The sequence below is a fragment of the Primulina eburnea genome, chromosome 9 (genome assembly GCF_022965805.1).
Source record: "Primulina eburnea isolate SZY01 chromosome 9, ASM2296580v1, whole genome shotgun sequence".
Taxonomy (NCBI): Eukaryota; Viridiplantae; Streptophyta; class Magnoliopsida; order Lamiales; family Gesneriaceae; genus Primulina; species Primulina eburnea.
The window spans coordinates 833750-855031 of NC_133109.1; the positions used below are offsets into that span (position 1 = coordinate 833750).

Here is a 21282-nt window from a genome sequence, read left to right on the forward strand (position 1 = left end):
CTTGGTTTCGCCCCTGCAAGGGATATAAACGCATACCACATAGTCTTGGTTTCGCCCCTGATTTTGTGTATTTGTTTGCTTGAATTTATTGGTCGTCATTTTTTCAAAACTCGTAGCACGTCATACATGAAAGTAAATATTAATTTAAAGAGATGATAATACTTAAATATTGCAATAAACGTGTTACCAGTTACGATACTGATACAAATAACATAAAAATAATATGTTGACGAAAATATTGTCAGAAATTCAAAAACACAATTCAAATGTCAACTTTGACACTCAATTTTCAATGACAACCAAAATATCTCAACAATCTACAATTTGTGAACACGATAGTAACTTCACACTTTTAAAAGCAAGATGTTATTCTCTCCTTTATATGAGGAATTCATGATTGAATTTTTTTAATATAAACCACTAGACGAATTTTTAAATTCAATATTATTGTTAGGGATTTGTAACATGTAATATTATAAGATACCATTTTTTGTAACCTAAGCACATAAAATATTAAATTAACTCAATAAAACAAAACTAATGTATAAAAACCAGAAAGACATGTATGAAAATTCATAATTAAAACTCAATTTATAATAGATATAAATAAATAATAATGATATATTATTATTATATACTAAAGAAATGTGATTAAATTTTAAAATACAATAATTATATTAGTTAATGTAAAAAAGAATGAATGACAAGTTCTGAAAATTAACTAAAATTTAAGAAATATAATGTTGATAATCAGTTAGATAAAATGGTAAATTGAAGAGTGATCAACAAATTATAAAGTGCAAATAACACTCCCTTTAATGATAATAGATTAGACAAATATATCAATGTTCTTAACCATGTTATTTTTCGGAATAAACATTATGCTATTAATCAACTTTTTAATATTCTTCAATTATATGTATGCATTAAAACAAACATGCTAGCCGGTCAAAAACCCATCATTTGGCTAGGCAGGTCGGGCCTACCGCCATCTCGGTGGGTTAGAAATCCCCAACTCAAGATGGATTTTGGTTAGGGGCCGACCCACAAAAAATAAAATAAAAAATTCTTATAATTATTTAAATTTATTCATTTCATAAATAAATATTTATAAAAAAAGTCTCTAACAAAATTCCTAATTATTGATTTCACACTTGTACATTTTAAACAAAATATCCGACACAAAAAAAACTTCAAAACTTCGACTAAAAAATTAAACATATCACCTTAAATTCATAATGAAAAAAAACCTTTGAGGTTTGCGAGTCAACCTGAGCCCATTCTCCCCGACCCTCTTGGGCCCGTGCTATCTCATTTAGATCACCTTTAAATGGGTTGACAAAATTGTTTGGTAGAGTGGGTCAACCGACAAACCCAATTCAAATTGACGGTTCCAATCACAATGATTTTTTACCTTGTTTTATTTAAATAATTTATAAATATAAACAACAACAAAATTTTGGTTGCAAAAACCTTTTATTTAAACACATTACTTCTAGCCAACAGTCACAAGTAAAGATATTTAAAAATTAGTTTTTTTTATTAGAAAAAGTATATCACAATAATTATTTTGGCCATATTTTATTAAAGTAATTTCTAAATATACTAAAATTTTTAAAAGAATGAAAAACAAATAATGATATAGTTGATTTTTTTTAGTTATATAATGTAACACAAAAACTCATACGAGACAATATTATATGTTAATTTTATGAGACATGTATCTTATTTCGGTCATTCATTAAAAATTTTCTTTTTATACCAAAATTATTATTTTTCATTGTAAATATGAGCATGGTTGACCAATTTCACAAATAAAAATTCATAAAACAGTCTCACAAGATACATATCCTTAATCTAAATATATAATTTCTTGCTAATGGTCACAAGTAGAATTAAGAGATTAGAAAATTAAAAACTCTACAAAAAGACATATAACATTTATTTAAACATATAATTTCTGTTAATGACCACAAGTAGAATAAATATATTAGAATATTATAATTCTAAAAAAGACATGTATTTTTATTTAAAAATATAATTCCTGGATAATGTACACAAGTAGAATAAAGATATTAGAAAATTATAAATTCTAAAAAAATGCACATCACAATGTTTTTTTACCATGTTTTATTTAAATAATTTATAAATGTAAACTAAAAAAATTGGCTGGAGATCGTTTTGTTGGCTGGAAACATCTACAGACAATATCGTGACGAAGTTGGCTGGAGATCGTTTTGTTGCTTTAGTTTTTTGCTCACGTTTTTGTTGCTTTCTTGAATAAGTTTTATTCTGGTTATCTGTTTTAGAAAACGTTTATTTTCTCAACGTGTTGAGGAAATTGATTTTTGTGAAAATCATTAGTGATAGATTTTTGTGAAACATTATGGTTTTCTAGTGATTAATTTTTTGCCCTGAGGCACCGCTCAAGTATTTATACTTGTGCAAATTTAATCTTGTCCATCTATTTATTTAAAGTCAATTTGTGTTACAAATTTTAATATTCCGCTGCATGTTGTCTTAAATGTTATAATATTTGACACAACACTTAATTCTGATATAACACAAATTCAAAACATTGAATTTTTAAAGCAAACACCTAATTCACAACATTTCAATGGCAGCTATTGAATTTTTAAAGCAAACACCTGAAGGGAAATATGATGCAATTATCGTTGATTCATCCGACCCTGTGGGTATGTGTTCTGATAACAAGCGAACATATTAAAATGATGTATTTCTCTCAGTTGTTACCGTTAGTTCTGTCTCGGGTGAATCTCGGGCCCTATCGCCTTTGATTGTGATATCATATCCATCCCACTTTTTATGAACTAATTGATTTATAGTCACAGGTCCTGCTCAGGAGCTGGTGGAGAAACCATTTTTCAAGAACATTGGTCGAGCATTAAGGCCTGGCGGTGTACTATGTAACATGGCGGAGAGTATGTGGCTCCATACACATCTTATCGACGACATTGTTTATATTTGTCGCGAAATATTCAAGGGTTCTGTCCACTATGCGTGGGTCAGTGTTCCTACATATCCAAGGTAAAATGGTTCCCTACACCAAAAAAATTAACTGGTATGATAATTTTTCATGACCTTCATACTTTTCATTTCTGGTTCGACAGTGGAGTTATAGGGTTTCTTTTATGCTCTACGGAAGGGCCACCTGTCGATTTCGTTCACCCTACTAACCCTATCGAGAAGCTGCAGAGCGCTCTCCAGGTTAGAAGAGAACTCAAGTTTTACAACACAGAGGTTATCTCCTAATCTCTTCTTTGCTGTGCATCACCATTTTTTTTAATCTACCATTCGATTTCAATAACCACCTCATGCACAACGTGGCTCTATAAAATTCTCGAACATTAAATTGTGGGTGATATTTGGCTGCACTTTTAAAATAGCTCATGCTCTTCCTTTATCATCCACACATCAACGCAGGGAAACCATGAATTGAGTAGCTTGCAATTTGTCTATGTCAATTCGACAGATTCATGAGGCCGCCTTCACCTTGACCTTGCCTTCTTTCGTGAAGCGGGAGGTGTCAGCTCTTCGTTGAAACCAGTCCGCGTGTAATAGGTTTCTACATGCATATTTTGTAGCGTGGATGGCGAATTTCACGCAAGTACGTCGTGTATCATGTTGACACTCAGTGATTTTGAGTTCGCTAAAGATGTGTAGAATGAATACACAACATGTAACCTGGATTCTTGGCCGTGTAGTTGTGGCAATGGACTCTCTATTTGGAAAAGTTTGGCTCGATTATATACACACACTAGGAAATTGCACGTGTGTTAACACGTGGTTGATAAACGATCGAAAATAATTATATATGAAATTTAGGTATTGTCTAAACCAAAAACGATTTAGGTATATGACAAACTTTTAAATCAACGTGATTATGACATAATAACAACTTTGTCAAACTAGAAAAGATTTTTTTTATCCAAATATCATTCATAAAAGAAAAACAATAAAAATAAATTAATAGAGTAATGAATTTTATTATGATCAAAACGACGTTGTACTTAAATGAAGCACACAAAATTATAAGCGATAATAAAAAAAATCTCTTAATTAACTAAAATCAGCACTAAAATTGTTATCAAGTTTAATTAAATTGTGTTTTTGCTAACTTTTAAACATTTATAGATTTTGTATACTTTCTATGTTTGGTTTTAGAATTACATATTTAGATAATAATTTTGTATCGGAATACATATTTTCCTGTGAATATTTTAAACTAAATTTCATTAAAAAAATTCTACATGCAAAAATGTTTAAAACAGAAATTTACATCTCGAGCAATAACTGTAGACCAAATATAGAAATCGCTTCCTCTAACATCCATTTTAAGGAGAAAAATATTTCTAAAATTATTTTCAAAATAATCTCAAATATAGCCAAAACATCATTAACGATTGATAAAAAGATCATATGCCAAATCGGTAAATCAACTACTATAACTATCAAGCCTAATGACAAAAAACCTGAATCACTTGCTTTCATGAAGGATTTTCATTCACACGATTATAATATAATAAAATAGGAGATGGTAAAAATGAAAATAACTTGAACATTATCAATTATAATATAGCGAATTTCTACATATTTAACATCATCTTTGGGACAAAACTAAGGAACAAAACTCAAAACTGAGTTGATATAAATATATATTCTCTCTTTCTTCTCAAATGATAAAAAATGAAACTAACCAATAAGGTGGCATCACATAAAAATGGATCAAGAATGTCAGGCACAATAAAAATACTTAACAAAAGAAATGAAGAACAAAAAGGAAAAAAAACACAGTCATCATAATAGAATACAAAACCTCTTTCGACAAAAAAAATGCCACAAAGAGTGAAAAAAAGTGGAAAAAAAAAACGAATGTCACAAAGAAGAAATAGAAAAGCATGAAGAAACCAATTTAAAAAATGAAGAAGAATGATAAAGCAAGTGAAAAGAATACAAAGGTAATACTAAATGTCACAAGAATATAATAAACACATGAACTAAAAAAATAAATGCACAAAACATTAATTTCTACCGACATAAATACAATTGAACGATAACTAACCTTAACATAGACAATGACTGAAATAACCCTATCAACTATGGCAAAATACAAAACAAGATGTCATAATAGTAAACTCACAAATATAGCTCATATATCATAGGTATATAGATTACATACCATTTTACTATTTAATAAGCATACACCAAAGTCAAGAGCTAAGACGCAAACATTGATTGGTTCCTTTGAAACAGTAAATAGAAATCAAACTTATCTTTATCTCCACATATTTGTATTTTCGGTTCTAATTCCCAAACCGGGTTGGACCATTATTTGCTTTTCTTTTTTAAATATTTGATAACATACAATACATAAGATAAGGCAGTCTTTGTTCTTTTGAGAAGATTACATCATGGCTTCATCCTACAGTCAAATCATGGTTGAAAAAAGAATTGTAATATGCAAATATTACAAAAAATATTGAAATAAAGATTTTCATCAAATTTTGTCAAGAAGAAAGCAAAACATGATTTCATCTTAAACCAAAACACAACATCAAATTTTTCCTCACATGGGAAGTTGTCGTTAAGCTTAAAAACAAGAAATCTGAGTATTGAACTGCTTACATGGTACATTGGCCTATTTGAGCTGGCTATGGCCTTCTTCTAGCAAACAAAAATTTACTCACAATTTTGTCAACCAAATCAAAGTACTTATCACTCCATGGTTTTCTGATCATTAACACAAGGTAAGGAACAAGGATGCCAGCTGCAAATCCTAAGCCAATACTGAGGTAAAACCACTGATCAATGAATTTGTTGTTGCTGTCATAAATAACATCATTCCCTAGGCTGGACTTGTCTTCGTCAGGGCACTTCACAAGTGGAGTTCCACAAAGGCCACGGTTTCCCTCAAAAGAGTGCGCGTCAAATGTCAACATCTGCCCTGTATAAGGTATCTTACCAGATAAATTATTGTTCGATAGATTAAGGTAACTCAAGAATGATAATGAAGCCATGCTAGGAGGAATGACACCGAAGAGATCATTGCTTGATAAATCTAGAGACGCCAGTTGACGAAACATTGAAATGTTTTCTGGGATTTTTCCAGTTATGTGATTTCCTGACAAATTCAAGACAACTAGATTTCGCAGTGTTGTTAATCCAACAGGAAAATCTCCAGATAAGTTGTTTCCTGATAAGTCTATGGCCGTCACTAGAGACAGAGTTTTGGTGAACTTCAGAAATTGATTCTTCAAATTCACAAACAAACTTTCTTCATAGTATAAGCCTCTATATTTTCCATATAAAAGGTATCGGTTCGTCATTTGCTCCTGTGCCATGGCCTTTAAGTCTGAGAAACGTGTTGGGATTCTCCCTGTCAAGTTGTTTTCTGCAAGATCCAAGATTTGGAGTGAACTTAAGTTTGAAAACTCGATTATCATTTTGCCTGAAAATGCGTTTGACCTCAAGCTAAGGATTCTTAGACTGCTAAAACTTTCACCAAGCCATGTTGGAAGATCGCCTTTTATTGTATTTTCTTTGAGGTCCAGAGTCTCCAATCTTGATAAATTTTTCAAAGAAGAGGGCAGTTTGCCTGAGATTAAGTTGTCGCCCATATGTAGTGATTGAAGCTGATTCAATTGTCCTAAAGAATCTGGAATTGTACCAGACAAATTATTATTTCCTAGGTCCAACACTTTCAAATAAGAACAATTGCCTATGCTTGAAGGTATTGTTCCCATTAGACTATTTCTTGAAAGATCTATCACAGAAAGTGAAGCCATATTTCCTATATCCTCTGGAAGCTGTCCTGTGAGCTGGTTGTTTGAAAAGGAAAGAAAGATTAAATCTGGCATTACACCACTGATATTATTCGGAATCAGGCCTCGGAATCTGTTGCTCGAGAGATCAAACAGCTCGATCGGAACTTGAGGGAGGGGAATGGGTCCTTCAAACAGGTTAGAGCTAAGATCAACATCTGCAAATGGAATTACCTTAAAAGAACTTGGCAGTTGACCTTGTAACTGATTATACGAGATGTTTAACAAAGAAAGATTTGCTGAAAGATCCCAAAACCAGTCAGGAATAGAACCCGATATGCTTGCGTTAGAGATATCAAGAAACATGATCTCATTTTGAGATTTGAGCCACCCTGGAAATGGAGGACCTAATCGACACGAACCCATGTCAAGATTACGTATTTGAAATGGAGGGATCCAATCAGAACTGACATTCAAGATGAAAGAATTGGAAGACATCATTAAGACCTTTAGCTTAGTAAGGTTGGAGAAATGAGACTCAGATACAATGCCTGTCATATAATTGGAAGAAATATCAAGAACAGACAACTCAGAGAGCTCGCCAAAGCTCTCGGGCAGAGTTCCGTTCAGTTTATTCCAAGCCAAGTTCAAATGAGTCAAATGCTGGAGTGATCCTAAAGACTCCGGTAAAGGGCCAAAAAAGAAATTGAGACTCAACGACAACTCCTCGAGATTCTTGATTTGTCCCAACCAATTTGGCAATCTTGAGGTTAGTTTATTGTTGGTCAATCTCAAGATCACTAAGCTAGGTAGAGTAACATCAGCACCACAAATTTTAGTCTCTTCGAGTAAATCTGGTAAACTTCCAGTCATTTCATTACCAGAAATGTCAAAATATGTCAACCGACAGAGTGAGCCAATTGTGCTTGGTATCCCGCCTTCTACGTAATTATCAGACAGGTCGAAATGAGCAAGGAATGCCATATTTCCCATACTTGAAGGGAGTTTACCATGTAATTTATTGGAAGCTAATTTAAAGAACTCTATGCTTTTCCAGCTTCCATTGAAAAAGGAAAACACACTGGCGCTTAGATTACCATTAGACTCAAGTCCCAAGAATTGTAGATAGGGCAACTCTCCGAGACCAAGAGGAATCCTTCCTCTGAGCGTACAGTAGCTCAAATCAATATACACAAGGCTACTGATATTGACAAGCCAATCGGGGAACTTTGAGTTGAAGCTGTTAAAACTGAGGTCCATCACAACAAGTGAAGTAAAATTGGGTGACTTTAAGGAGGAAAGCGACCTAGAGAAGCCACAGTTTGAAAGATGCATTTCTGTCAAATGAGGCAGCGTGTTGAGAATTTCCAACCAGTTTGAATCTGCCCGTGAAAGGTCAACATTTTCCATTCCAAGATATTTCAAAGAAACAAGATTAGATACCCATTCAAAACTGTCAACACTTAGTCCTGGAAATCCTGAAATAGACACATCCAGATATTTCAAATTAGACAGATTTCCAAGATTTTGAGGCAACTTACCACTGAATCCAGCATTTGACAGATTGAGATACTGTAAATTCGTTAAAGAACCGATGAATTGAGGAATTGGTATTCCTCCAAACGTGTTGAAACTCAAGTCCAAACGCTTCAAGAATGTCAGCTGCATCAGTGAAGGCCTAATTTCTCCACTCAAATTCAAGAATCCATACCTGGCATTGCTAAATGGAAAAGGGTTGTGAAGATCAATAGTAATAACACCACCGGTGATGTTATCGCAACCAATACCCCTCCAGTCACAGCAGTCGAGGCCACGCCAAGACGAAAGCGTGTTCTGGGAATCGTTCAGACCATTCTTGAAATCTAGAAGTGCTTTTCGATCATTGGAGCTGCATGTCACTTTTGTTTGACCGTTAACGGTTGTTGATCTGAGAATGACAACAAGAAGATTAGTGAGTAGAAGAAGTCTCTCCATTTGGTGAAGTGTATTAATGGCAAGTCAAACTTGACAACCATGGCTCCTGAATCTCTTTAAATATAGGTAATTGTTTCTTTATTTCCTAGGAAATTATATTTATTGTACAAGACAAGCATGATTCCAAACTGGAAATATGGGATTTGTCAAAATGCACGCTATCAGTGGTTGTTGACGTTGACCTCTCATCAGGTGTTGATTATGAGACTCTCAACTCTGCTTTTATCATAATAACTATTGAACAATGTTGAGTACCGTTTTCTCATCGTATCAATTTAAACATTCACAAAATGTTTAGAATTATCACGTGTTTAACGTTGACTCCAAACTATTCAGATTTTAAGTGGAGATAGTCTTTTTTGTATATAATTTCGAATGGATTTTTGTCTTTTGATCGTTTAATCAGTTCCACGATCAAAAACTGGATTTTTTATTTAGATCGGTTAAAAATCTAAACAAACTTTACATTGATACTAGAATCCGAAGATTCGGTGGCGGTTGTGCTGGTTCGGCCGAGACTTCTGTTTCACAATCAATATTGCCGAAAGTTTAGTGATTTTTCAATCAAAGAATGTCCCAGATTTGTTTTATTTTTTATTGAAAAATTGATCAAATGTTTATAACTCTTAATTTTAAATTTTAGCTGAGAGATTCTTTGATTCACCTATGCTAGAGTTTTCCTTTTTCTTTCAATTCACAATTTGGCCGAGAGCCGCTTATTAAAATCAAGAATCGAGTTAGCTAATTTTTGCAAGTGGGGAGAGAGGAGAAAAGTGTAGACTTGATAACATAACATAACAAATACACAATTATCACAAGAAAATTCGAGTTAAATACAATATCACAATCCTTTTCGGATTCTCATATTATAAAGATTCTTTATTTTCATTATTCAAAATTCTTTTTTAATATATATCATGTAAAATCAACTCTTGATAATTAATGATATACATATTATATATATATATATATATATATATATATATATATATATATATTAATATATCTATACATACATATACACATATGTAAACGTAAACATATATATGCAAAATTAAATAATAATTATTTAATTTTTTAATTAATTGTTAATCAATTTTAAATCCTTCTAGAATATTCAATGATAATAAAGTATATAATAGTCACCACTACCAACATTATTTAGTTAGTAGATTTTAAATTTACTAAATAAATAATTGTAAACTCGTTATAACCTCGATCAACGATTAGACAACACTGATCTACCGATGGTACAAATCTTGTTCATGTAAGGAAAATTGAAAATTTCGAAGATCAAAATTTCCATTGATCCATTTTTTGCCGTTGTTGGTTTTGTGAACTTTTTCAGTAAAACAGACAGTTTTACTATCTTATTTAATTAACAGTTAATCTAATTTCCAATTGTTACATCCTATGGAACCAACTTACAAACTTCTTTATAAGAATTTTGTTTGATCTCTATCAAATTACAGTCACTAAATTCAACTCTTTGAACTTTGACTATTCAATGGAAATACCAGATCCAATATGTGTATGACACTCAATGGTTTAAATATTCAACTTGTCGTGGGTTCACACCTCTATGTGATTCAAAGTGATATTTATTCTTATTCGAGCTTACCCCAATTTGTTTCATTCTTTTCATCAACCCCTTGTTCAAAGATGTCAAAACTTATTTCTGATTGTACCAATCGGATCATGATAAGTGCATCTAGTAGCATCGCCACATGATCCCCTAGGTATAAATGATAATTACTACAAAAACCTTGAGTTATTGTTACCGTACAGTACGATCTCTTCAACTCATATATCCCGATCGAATATAAGATAATAATATGGAGAGTTAAATAATTTCTCAACATAAGATATTTGTATGGAGAGTTAAATAATTAAATTTGCTTTCTTTTTTAAATATATCCTAAGTTATTCCATTATTTTTTTCATTTAGGCATCGTTTTGAAGTTGCACAAAATTTAATCAATTGATAATTTATTAATCTAATCTTGCGTTTACTTGGTCGTATTATATATCAATCTGCTAAATATTTGTTTTTACATTAATCAAATCATTAATTATTTATCTTAAATCAATCAAATCACTAAATTTAAATTACAATATTAACATTAATAAATAATTTTGTTAAAATTTTATTAATTATTAAATAACAAAATGATAATTTATTATATTATCTCAAATTTAACCAATAAAACCAAACAAGCTATTATTTATCAATCAAAATAAATATTATATTAAATATTTTTTAATTTTTTTATTATATTAAATTATTTATCTCCATATTATTATCTTATTTTTAATTTAAAAGGTGTCTTTTTAACATATAATTATCGTAGACCTAAAGGTCCGAAATTAAAACCGTATGTGATGGAATTGTCGGTCTTAATTAGGTCTATGGAGCAAGTTGAACCGATTTGTTTCACAAAAAAGGCGTGTTTTACTACTAGCGGTTTGTTATATGTTGCGCGTTTACAGAAGATTCTGCCACAGCTCTTGATTCAAGCAGCTGAATCTGGAACGCGCTCACCACACTCCTCTCTTTCAATTTTCCTTGTTGTTTTGTGAAATTCGACTCTTTTTCTTGCATAATTTTTATGCAGAATGATTATATACTTTAATTGAGGGAAAATTGAAGCTTGACTTGAATTTCCAAGGTCGTCCTGATTGTTTTGGAGCATCCAATCCATTTATAACGAGTACGTTTTCGTGCGTGGCGTGACGGATTTTCGATTCCGTTGCATGCGTTTTGTTGTTGGGTTCATTTATTTATTCCGAATTGTGTTTTCGTACAAAAATATTGGAGCTTTCACGTTCTTTGATTACGTATTTGAATGCTTTAAAGAATGTTGTGTGTCTGGCGAACGGATACGAGATCTTTATGGAATTATTCTTGTGTTGTTGTTTTGGCTTCAAATGTTCAAAACTTTTGTGCCTGCCTGGTTGTGTTATGCACGTTGTAGTCTGTTGAAATGAAGTAAAATGTAGTTCCTGTTCTTTTAGCTCATATGAACAGAATCCAGGTTACTTTTATGATTGGAATGTATAAATTGCTCCTGGAGGAAATGGCTCTAATGATCTTGTATCTTTGAGAACCTAGTTATCTTGGTTTTATAAATTGACCAGCCCAATACCTGTTTTGTAGGATTTGTTGCTTGATTCTATCAATCACCATAAGTTGGTGTTAACGCTATTTATAAAGCAGATTTTTTTCTTTTTTTGCAATCTAAAGCAGTAAGTTAAATCACTTTTGGTTTCAGGAACTTAAAGATGGCTGAAGCGATCGCAGCTTTCTCAATAACTGAACTGGCATCATTTATAAATCGGGTTAGTGTTACTATCCCCTGATGCAGGAGATTGCTTGTTTATATTTTTTTTTCAAAATTTCTCTCCATGGTCAATGGTGTGTATCTTGTAAAGGGGAATCAAGCATTATGAGGGTTAAAATAGTCCGTCAACAAAACGTGTATTCGCTAATTTTTTTTCTTTCTTTTTTTATTTAAAAAGTTGTATTTGAGTTAGTTTTATTTACTAATCCTGGTTGAAAGTGATCAATTATGCAACAATTCAGTGATTGTTAACGAGCTCTGGTATTAGATTCTAAGCCAGTATCTAATTTTATTTTTGCCTTTCATTATTGCTTCACCTGATGTCTTTATGTGTTGGCTTTTTCTTGAAGTACAACAAGTACTGATGTGTGCTATTTTATATTCACTGAATGAGTGAAAAGACCATAATTTCCTGAATGTGAAGTACTTGACTTATTCACATTGGTTGAATGATGGTTGATTGTTGAATTTTTCTTATTTGTGCCAGATTCAAGCACTCGTCTCTTTATGACCTCCCCAAACTTTTAATCTTTACTTAAGCCAGTGCAGTTTAATTTTTTTCTTCATTAATAATTTTGACTGGGACCTTTTTTGCCCATGCATCCCTTTGATATTGGACTTTAATGGACTTTCTAAGCTTGAGAGAAATCATGTGAGAAATATGATTTCTTCGTCCATGCAGACCGGTATATCTGATTTTGCACATCCCAACTCATACGGAAAGTTAACAGTCCCTCCATGCAAGTCCAGCACTAAACTAACAGCTTGTAGAAATAACATATGGCTGTTTCAAAGGCCAGGAGGGAAACTAGCACTAAGAACTGTTGCCCATGGCATGTCACTGTCACATGACAATGCTGAGAGCTACCGCTCTCATCAATCGACTGATGATCCACTGTTTATCTGTCCTGAAGACGATGGCAATTCTCAGGAGCCAGGAAATGATGATTTGGTGTCTATATGTCCCAAGAATGATGGCAATTCCAAGAGATCACGAAAGGACTCAGAGGTGAACCAAATGTTCGGTTTTCGACCACCTGTTACGAAACAGGTGAACCAAGATAGTCTTCTTGACAAGCTGAAAGCTGTTCACTTGCATATTCTAGCTATGGAGCAGTGGAATGCATCCAGGCTCAAAACGTGCCACCGGTATGTTATGTTTCAGCAAAAGAAATATAATGAGTTTCTGGGATTGTACTTTCTTCTGCACTTATATTGGTTTTGTCTCAGTAAAGCCTGAAACATGGCATCGTGAGCCAGATATTTCCACTCACGATCCTCGTAAAGTTGCTTGCTTTCCCAGTTTTTGGCTGCTTTTGGATTTTTTGGTTTGGGGATTTGGAACTTGTATATGACAATTTTATCAAATAAATGCACTACTTTCCTGTTTCACAAATTTCACAAGGAACTAACACGGTTTCCTCTTACTCACAGAAACTATGCAGCGAGTGCTACCAACATGATAAACTTTTTGGCTCTTAAAGGATTAGATGTAGAACAGATCAAAGAAGAGCTTTCTTCTATTGGTCTTTCCGATTTAGGGGATATAAATCCATACGTCCTTCCGAGCCTTTCTGCATGTATTCAAATACTTGTCTGCTCAATGTCGGAGTCCTTGCTAAGCATGGAAGGTTCTGTTGAGGAGCTTCCCATTCACAAGAGCATGGAATATCAAACCGAGAACCTATCAAGGACTACAATGATGAAAATGGCATCTTCTAATAAGGATCTATTGCTTGGAACTCTCCAGGGCCCAAGAATGACTCATATCATGGTAACAGTAGACCAGGAGATTGTGGAAAACGACACACTTGTAGCTGATCTCATCAATTCGGGAACCAGCATTTTTCGTATCAACTGTGCGCATGGAAACCCTGAAATTTGGGGTAAGATAATTAGCATAGTGAAGAGAAGCTCTCAGCTTCTGGAGAAACCTTGTCGGGTCCTCATGGACTTAGCTGGACCAAAGCTAAGAACTGGAAAACTGAATGCTGGTCCAGGTGTGGCTAAAATCTCTCCGAAAAGGAATGCTGTTGGTGATGTCTTACGGCCAGCCCAAGTTTGGCTTTCACCACGAGGTGCAGGTCCACCACCACCTCATATATCAGCTGATGTTATTATCCACGTGGATGGCCAAGAGTTTCTCAGTAAGTTAGAGATTGATGGCTCTGTAAGTTTTGCTGATTCCCGAGGAAAGCATAGGAGTCTCAGAATTTTAAGCAAGTGTCCAATTTTTTCTGGTGTTGGGTTCATGGCTGAGTGCAGCAAGACTGCATATGTTGAAACTGGAACAGCATTGTATGCTAAGAAGAAGCGGCGAAAATACCCCATTGGATTTGTGGTGGATGTTCCCCCTTCTGAGCAATTTGTTAGATTGAGAATTGGTGACTTGCTGACAATATCTCGAGATTCTTCAGACGAAGGGGATGGATTGACTTGTTCAGACGTTGGCTCCCATAGGATAACTTGCCCATCTGGCTATCTATTCGATTCTGTCAAACCAGGAGACCGCATATCATTTGATGATGGAAAGATATGGGGTGTCATCAAAGGAACTAGCATTTCAGAAGTGGTTGTTTCAATCACTCATGCTGGTCTGAAAGGTACCAAACTTGGCTCAGAAAAATCTATCAACATCCCAGACAGTGATATTTGTTATGAAGGTCTCACTTCTAAGGATCTTATGGATCTAGATTTTGTGGCTGCCTATGCTGACATGGTTGGAATTTCGTTTGTGCGAGATGTTCAAGATATTATCTTGTTGCGTCAAGAACTTGCAAAGAGACAGATTTCAAACTTGGGAATTGTCTTGAAGATCGAAACAAAATGTGGATTCAAGAAACTACCACTTTTAATATTGGAAGCAATGAAATCTCCGAATCCATTGGGCGTGATGATTGCCAGAGGCGATCTTGCTGTGGAATGCGGGTGGGAAAAGCTTGCAGATATACAGAAAGAAATCATATCTATATGCAGTGCTGCTCATGTACCAGTAATTTTGGCAACGCAGGTTTTGGAGTCACTTGTTAAGTCTGGGGTTCCTAGTAGAGCGGAAATTATAGATGCTGAGATGGGAAGGAGGTAAGTAGTATTCCGACTTTTGGTTTATAATCATTATATGATTTTTATCCGCATATTAATTGTCAAAATTGCATGATATTTGTTTTCAAAACTTAAAGTAAGAGCTTTAAACAATAATTTCTTAACCGAGCTCGTACCACCAGCAGGTAGTTTTAAACGAGTTTCTTCATAAGTAGATACTTGAATCCCAAGTATGGCTGGTGACAATGGCCTTGGTTTGTCACGAGTTTGAATCTCATGTTCTAAGTGTGTTTTCCGTTTCGAAAATTGGACAAAAAAGCTTTCAAACCAAAATTCAGAACCAGATGAAATCCGGTCGGTAGCTGGGTTCTTTTTGGTAAATATCCGAGCCTGGTTTGTAGCTGAAGCTTTGTTGTGCACTCAGATAACCCAAGTCGGTCCACTCGGTCCGATAACTGAATATTAATTTAAATTTTTAATAAATCTCTTTTTTTTATAATTTCTCAGTTAGTTTTTCGTTAAGTTATATATTTGAAAAATTAAATACGATAACATTTGTTTTAATCGATTGTTCTTACTCATTCAAATGAAATGATATACATTGCAGGACTAGTTGTGTGATGTTGAACAAAGGGAAGCATATTCTGAAGGCTGTCTCTACTCTGGATACCATTTTAAACAGCCAATGCACCAAGACGAAACCCGAATTGAAGCCTCCAATGTAAACTAGTCAAAGTAAGATTTCTCTTATTTTCAGCACCAGTTTTCTGTACATGAGGTGTGGATCAAGCGTATGACATAAGGTTTTGATTAAATTTTGTTTTAAATGACATTCAGCTCTTCATTTTTTTGCGTACACAAATAGTTGACACGGGTCTTGAAAATAAAATCCATAATGTGTTTTAATACCTTATCAGTCTTAAACATGAGAATGATTCACATTTGGCGAATTTGTACCTTTCATTCAAGAGAGCCAACATCGAAATCTTATTTTAATGCAATAAATGGGGTTAGATGATAAATGTTTCACGCATACAACGTACATATTACATAATATACAGAAAGGGCTCATGTCTTAATATCCCACTGCAGTAAAACGGAACAAAACCAAGTCTCGAGTTGAACCCCACATCTATCTATATTTATAAATTATAACAAACAAAAAGTTATAATACAATTGACTAAAATAATGTACACGATCATTTGTCTTCAGCTGTAAAGTCTGGCTCGGCAGGCTTCTGAAGTAGCATAGGTGATATCCTTTCCGCCATTCTTGCCTTTCTAGTACCGTTTCGTCGCAATGCACGAAGTGCATTTGCAGCAAATCTCGAGGCATAGATGGTCGCCCCTAAACTCGGTGAACTTCCCCCACCTTTCGCCAATGCATCCTGCAATCGGTTTTCTTCTTCTCGTAGAGACTCTTCTAGCTTCTTCCTACTATAGCGCCGCCATGCTGCTTGTACGAAGCAAGCTGCCCAAGTCCTCCACTGCTGCGAGTAAAACCTAAAAGTATGGCGTAGCTGTTTACTGTGTAGTCGTCGGAATTGAGATGCTACAAACTTCAAATCGTCAGCCTTCAACGCGAATGCTTCAACTTCTGATAGAGCTTGGACAGTTCTAGTCGAGATAGGGAGGTTAGATGATGAGTTAGGATCCAGTGCCCAAGTAAGGAGCTCTTCCCCACAAAAATCACCTGCTTTTAGGTAATCTGAGTTAAAAAACCCGGTCCTTCCTCCATTTGTCGTTACAGTCAACAATTTTCCACGCATTATAAACATCATTTCATCCACTGGATCCCCTTCTCGTACTATGTAGCTGTCCTCAGTGTAAAGCACTGGTTTGAGACGGTCGCATAATGCATCAAGGAGTTGATCATCCATTTTCTCAAACATTGGCACCTGAATGACAGACAATTATTTATATAAGAAAATATATTATAACAAGATTATAAAATATAACAGTTACAAAGGGCGGACTGAAACTCTGATTACACAGAAAATTACATTGTTATTCGCCAAGTAGAAGAATTTGCCACACTTTCACAAGAGAGATGGCATGTGAAAGATTATAAACAAATCATTTTACCCATTTCTCCTCCTTGAATTCAGAAGAGGAAGTTATAAATCAGCAAACCTAAGTCCAATTTTCTATTCAAGATTATGGTATTTGGCAGCAAATAAAGAACCAGTGTCAACTTTGATGCAATAAATGGGCATGTTGAAGGACTTACTCTTTTCAATAAATCCAAACAGAGATGCCGTTTGATATCTCTTCTTAGATCCTTGGGAAGATTATGAACCAGAATTTCTTCTTCAACACCTCTAGTTTCCTGCCATCTGTATTGCTCGTACCTCCTGATTCTACCCCTCAAACTATCAGGGAGCAACCGGTGAGACATCCATTGCTCTGCATCTCGTCTTTTAACCCTCATCTCCTCTAATCTTAAAGTTGTGGACTGCAGATACGTCTGTTTTACCAACACTACAGATTAGTAGGAACTCATGCTACAAAAGCCGTCCATAAGACTTGTCATCTTAATATATTATAGCACTTGGCCAAAATTTTATTCTAAGCAAATTTTAGAGAAGACCTTTGCATGTGTCTCTTCGTTACCGAACAAATGCCATTTCATTGGCTCCAAGTTAAGAGTAGTGAAACTACTTACTCACCTGCATATTTCCAATCAGAAACGAGAACAGCACCAAGCCTGATATAGAAATAGCAACTGCAAAGCAACTTTCCCAAACAAAGGTGCTTGTTTTAAGGTTTTGGCCAAGGGAACTGAAACAACAGACAAGAGCTTAGCCTCAAATCCTGAATCAGAAACTCAATGAATAGAATATAGCTATACCATCTTGATAGGAGAAAGATACCTTAAATTCTGCAACCCCCACCAAAAACAGTAAAAGAATTTCTGAGGAAAATCTTTTGATTCAACAACACCAGATTGAAGGGCATCAAGAAATATTCCAAAGTCAAAAGCAGTTGTATTGGGATTCTGAATAGGGCAGGAGTTGTTCAACATAGTGCTGAATTGTGTGTGATCACCCACACAATGAAATGCGGCATGTCGACAAGCAGTCTGATTACCACAGGCTTTTCGCCAGCAAGTAGTTTCACGCCCTATCGAAAACAAATACCAAAAGGCTCCAAGCACCTAAAGGGGGATAAACACAAAAATCAGGCTGATAGTTTAACGAGTTGCAGCATTGTTTATGCTGAGAAAATGAGTGAAAATATGAATTAAACTCCAAAAAAACTTACATGACTGGCAAGCATGTAAAGAAAAAGATTGAAGGCAGCCCCAGCCCATGCTGTTTCAGTGAGTATACCAGAAGTTCTAGTGACTTCTTTATACAAAGGATAAACACGGAGAATCCTTGGTATATATTGTAAGAAAACCACGTATTGCAACAAATTCTTTGTGTTAAAAGATTTTGCACCACTCAGTTTGGGAATGACAAACCAGATTACAACCTGGAAAATCATTAGATGATCAGATTCATGGGTACACTCCCAACAAAAATATATTCTGAACATGAGTTGTAACTTCTGGGAAAAAAATGTATGAATTATATAATAATTTTGGAGATTTGAGAGATCGGCTTTATTTTCACAGAGGCTGATATACAGTCAGTTACAAGAGCAAGGACCACAGAAAATGCTGACAAGCAACCTTTCCTGATTTCTTGTCACACAAAAAAATTATTGTTCTAGTGGAAGAGTATGTTTTATCTGATGTAACGGATATCTATGCACAATCAGGCCATAGGTGCAAATGAAAATTTTCCCTAACCTGAGGAAGCGGAAGAACAGCAAGGATGTCAATTATGAAGTATGATGACAGATATCTCTTTGCTATCTCCCAAGAATCTTCAACTAAAACACCTCTTCCAAATACACGAGAAGATGGGGCAATGAAACCGGTGTGAAATTGAAATAGAATATGGATGAGGTAAAACACATCCGTAAAGGATCGTAGAATACTGGCTGTGAGCTCCAATTTTGGGTCCAAATCAAGGCACTTCTTTTCATCATCGATAATGGGTATATAGAAAAACAAGGGGTCCAACGAAATGGCAAGCACGCATGATAATACAAATATCTTGTTCCATTTCTGAAGGAATGACCCTTGTGGATCAAGAATTTTCTTCCGAGATCCCTCGTCATCCGCCAGAAACTTTCTCAGTGAGAAGGATCTCAAGGATCCTGTGAACCTTTTGATTCTATCAGAACCAGATTCTAAACCCCTCTGAAATCTGTCTGAAACTGATGACACTGCTACTCTAAGTCTACCCTCTGGTACTCCACTTTCAGATTGAGAATGCCCACTGTAGATTTTCTCAGATCTCCAATCTTGAAACCTAATAGGGGACAAAGACATTACTAGCACTCAATTGTAAGAAAAATGAAACACAGAGAGCACTCTGATCTTTAAAAAAAAATATCTCATAAGATTAGTGGGTTGTTTTTAAATCTTATAAAACCAGACAGTTTACAAACCATTAAGCATCTTACAAACTTTTTTTAAATAGCTTATATATTTAACCAAACAGTCTAAGTTTCTCATGCACGACTTTTCTTCCCCTTATAAGAGGTATTTGAAAGGAGGAAATCAGCCAAGTAGTTAAATTGATCATGAGAGACATATGGAGAGTGAGAGTCCATACCTTATTTCACATCTCTTTTACTAACCCACCTCAGTTCTATTTTCTACTTTAACACAAGAAATAAGAGCGATCTTTAGCATATAGGTCCCATGAGTCGACGAATCCTTCCCAAAGTGAAGTACTTTTTCCTACTTTACCTCCATATGGCCATTCTTTTCTATTAGGTTTTCTCTGCCGCAAACTAGACAAATTAAATCCATAAATGCTACCTAGACCTATACTGCCTCTCTTAGAAATGGATCTGTGAATGACCGTGAAGAACTAACCTCACAAACTTTTCTTGGTGATTATTCATAACTCCAGCTTACAAGTGAAACTTCCGAAGCAAATTATGAACTTTGAATACAGGCGTGGAGCAAGAAAGAGAAATGATTCTGCTAGCACCAAGCACACTGCAGAAAGTCGAGCCCAAAAAAATATTTATAAACCTCCATTAGATGATAGATATTTCAATACCAAGTGAAATTCCAAATCTAGAAACATAAACAATAAGTATCTCAGGCAATACCAAATAGTCAATTTTTTATGTTGTAAACATTATAACACCAAATAAAATAAAAACAAATAAACATGTATAACTGGACCAAAATTGAAACTCTTTTAATACATTTTCTTTATTTTTTAAAAATTCAAGCACAGAAGAAAGTAAAATCCATGCGGCACACATAAAATTCGCATTTTGGGAGTCCGAAATATGTTTAAATAGTCATCACAGATCACACAGTACCATTTCCATTTCAATTACGTTTTGATCAAACACATTCCTGTCATTCATTATATTTTTATGAAAGTAAAAGCTGAGTTCGCACAAAGTCTCTAACCTGAAATAACAAAAAAAGAGACATTTTTCAAAAGATTAGAGAAGAAAAAGTGCGAGTCGACAAACCAAATGTAACCTAAAATCGAGAAAGGAGGAGTCAACAATACCAATTGAAACACCATCACTCAAAAGCACCCTAAAAAAATGAAACTACGATGGCTGAACACCATACGGGGACATCAACTCGCCCCCAACAAACAGATAATCACAGAATAATCGCACTAAGTCAGAATCAAACCTCACAAATTTTTCACCGAGGGGCTTACTCTCAAAACACAAGTCTCGGAACACAACGTCTGAAGATTAAACAAAAAAAAACACAAGATTAACACATACCGAAGCTATGGTTCGCAGTTAAGACCAGTCCGCAACATCGTACATCACTATGTATGCGAGAGAAAAAGGGAGGGTGGGGGTTGCGAAGTTATTGCAGGAAGCTTCGTGGAGATTTCACTTCAGTTCCTGAAATTTGGAACGATTCTGACAAATTTTCCCTCCGTAAAATAAATCTACAATTCGCTCTGGGAAATCAGTAATTCTGCTGATGGATTTTGGGAAAACAAATTGACAGCGATTCCCAACATAACGAGTCCACAAACTACCCTTCAAGTGAAAAATAAAATCCACCAACGTTTTGCCTACGGTTCCTTAGG

At 34.6% G+C, this 21282-nt stretch overlaps 4 protein-coding genes across 5 annotated transcripts; 2 read left to right on the forward strand and 2 right to left on the reverse strand.

The window, feature by feature from the left end:
- Positions 1 to 2617: 2617 nt before the first annotated feature.
- LOC140842100 (spermine synthase-like) lies at positions 2618 to 3339 on the forward strand. Its single transcript, XM_073209913.1, has 3 exons — positions 2618 to 2696; positions 2853 to 3048; positions 3132 to 3339. The coding sequence occupies exons 1-3, from the start codon at positions 2618 to 2620 to the stop codon at positions 3271 to 3273; spliced, it is 417 nt and encodes a 138-aa protein (XP_073066014.1). The 3' UTR covers positions 3274 to 3339.
- A 2197-nt stretch (positions 3340 to 5536) lies between these two features.
- LOC140841000 (receptor-like protein EIX2) lies at positions 5537 to 8931 on the reverse strand. Its single transcript, XM_073208155.1, has one exon. It carries the CDS (start codon positions 8754 to 8756, stop codon positions 5673 to 5675), a length of 3084 nt encoding a protein of 1027 aa, XP_073064256.1. The 5' UTR covers positions 8757 to 8931; the 3' UTR covers positions 5537 to 5672.
- A 2308-nt stretch (positions 8932 to 11239) lies between these two features.
- Positions 11240 to 15971, forward strand: LOC140841001 (plastidial pyruvate kinase 4, chloroplastic-like). The gene is made up of 5 exons (XM_073208156.1): positions 11240 to 11467; positions 12029 to 12095; positions 12780 to 13246; positions 13532 to 15178; positions 15747 to 15971. Exons 2-5 carry the CDS (start codon positions 12039 to 12041, stop codon positions 15862 to 15864), a joined length of 2289 nt encoding a protein of 762 aa, XP_073064257.1. The 5' UTR covers positions 11240 to 11467; positions 12029 to 12038; the 3' UTR covers positions 15865 to 15971.
- A 147-nt stretch (positions 15972 to 16118) lies between these two features.
- Positions 16119 to 21282, reverse strand: LOC140841002 (cyclic nucleotide-gated ion channel 1-like). Of its 2 annotated transcripts, none has more exons than XM_073208157.1 (8): positions 20966 to 21282; positions 20076 to 20201; positions 18936 to 19503; positions 18404 to 18616; positions 18013 to 18296; positions 17809 to 17920; positions 17370 to 17606; positions 16119 to 17037 (listed from the first exon to the last, which is right to left on the reverse strand). In XM_073208157.1, exons 2-8 carry the CDS (start codon positions 20102 to 20104, stop codon positions 16339 to 16341), a joined length of 2142 nt encoding a protein of 713 aa, XP_073064258.1. In that variant the 5' UTR covers positions 20105 to 20201; positions 20966 to 21282; the 3' UTR covers positions 16119 to 16338. The 2 variants fall into 2 exon arrangements, with proteins under 2 accessions (XP_073064258.1, XP_073064259.1); XM_073208158.1 differs by having other exon boundaries at positions 20868 to 21282.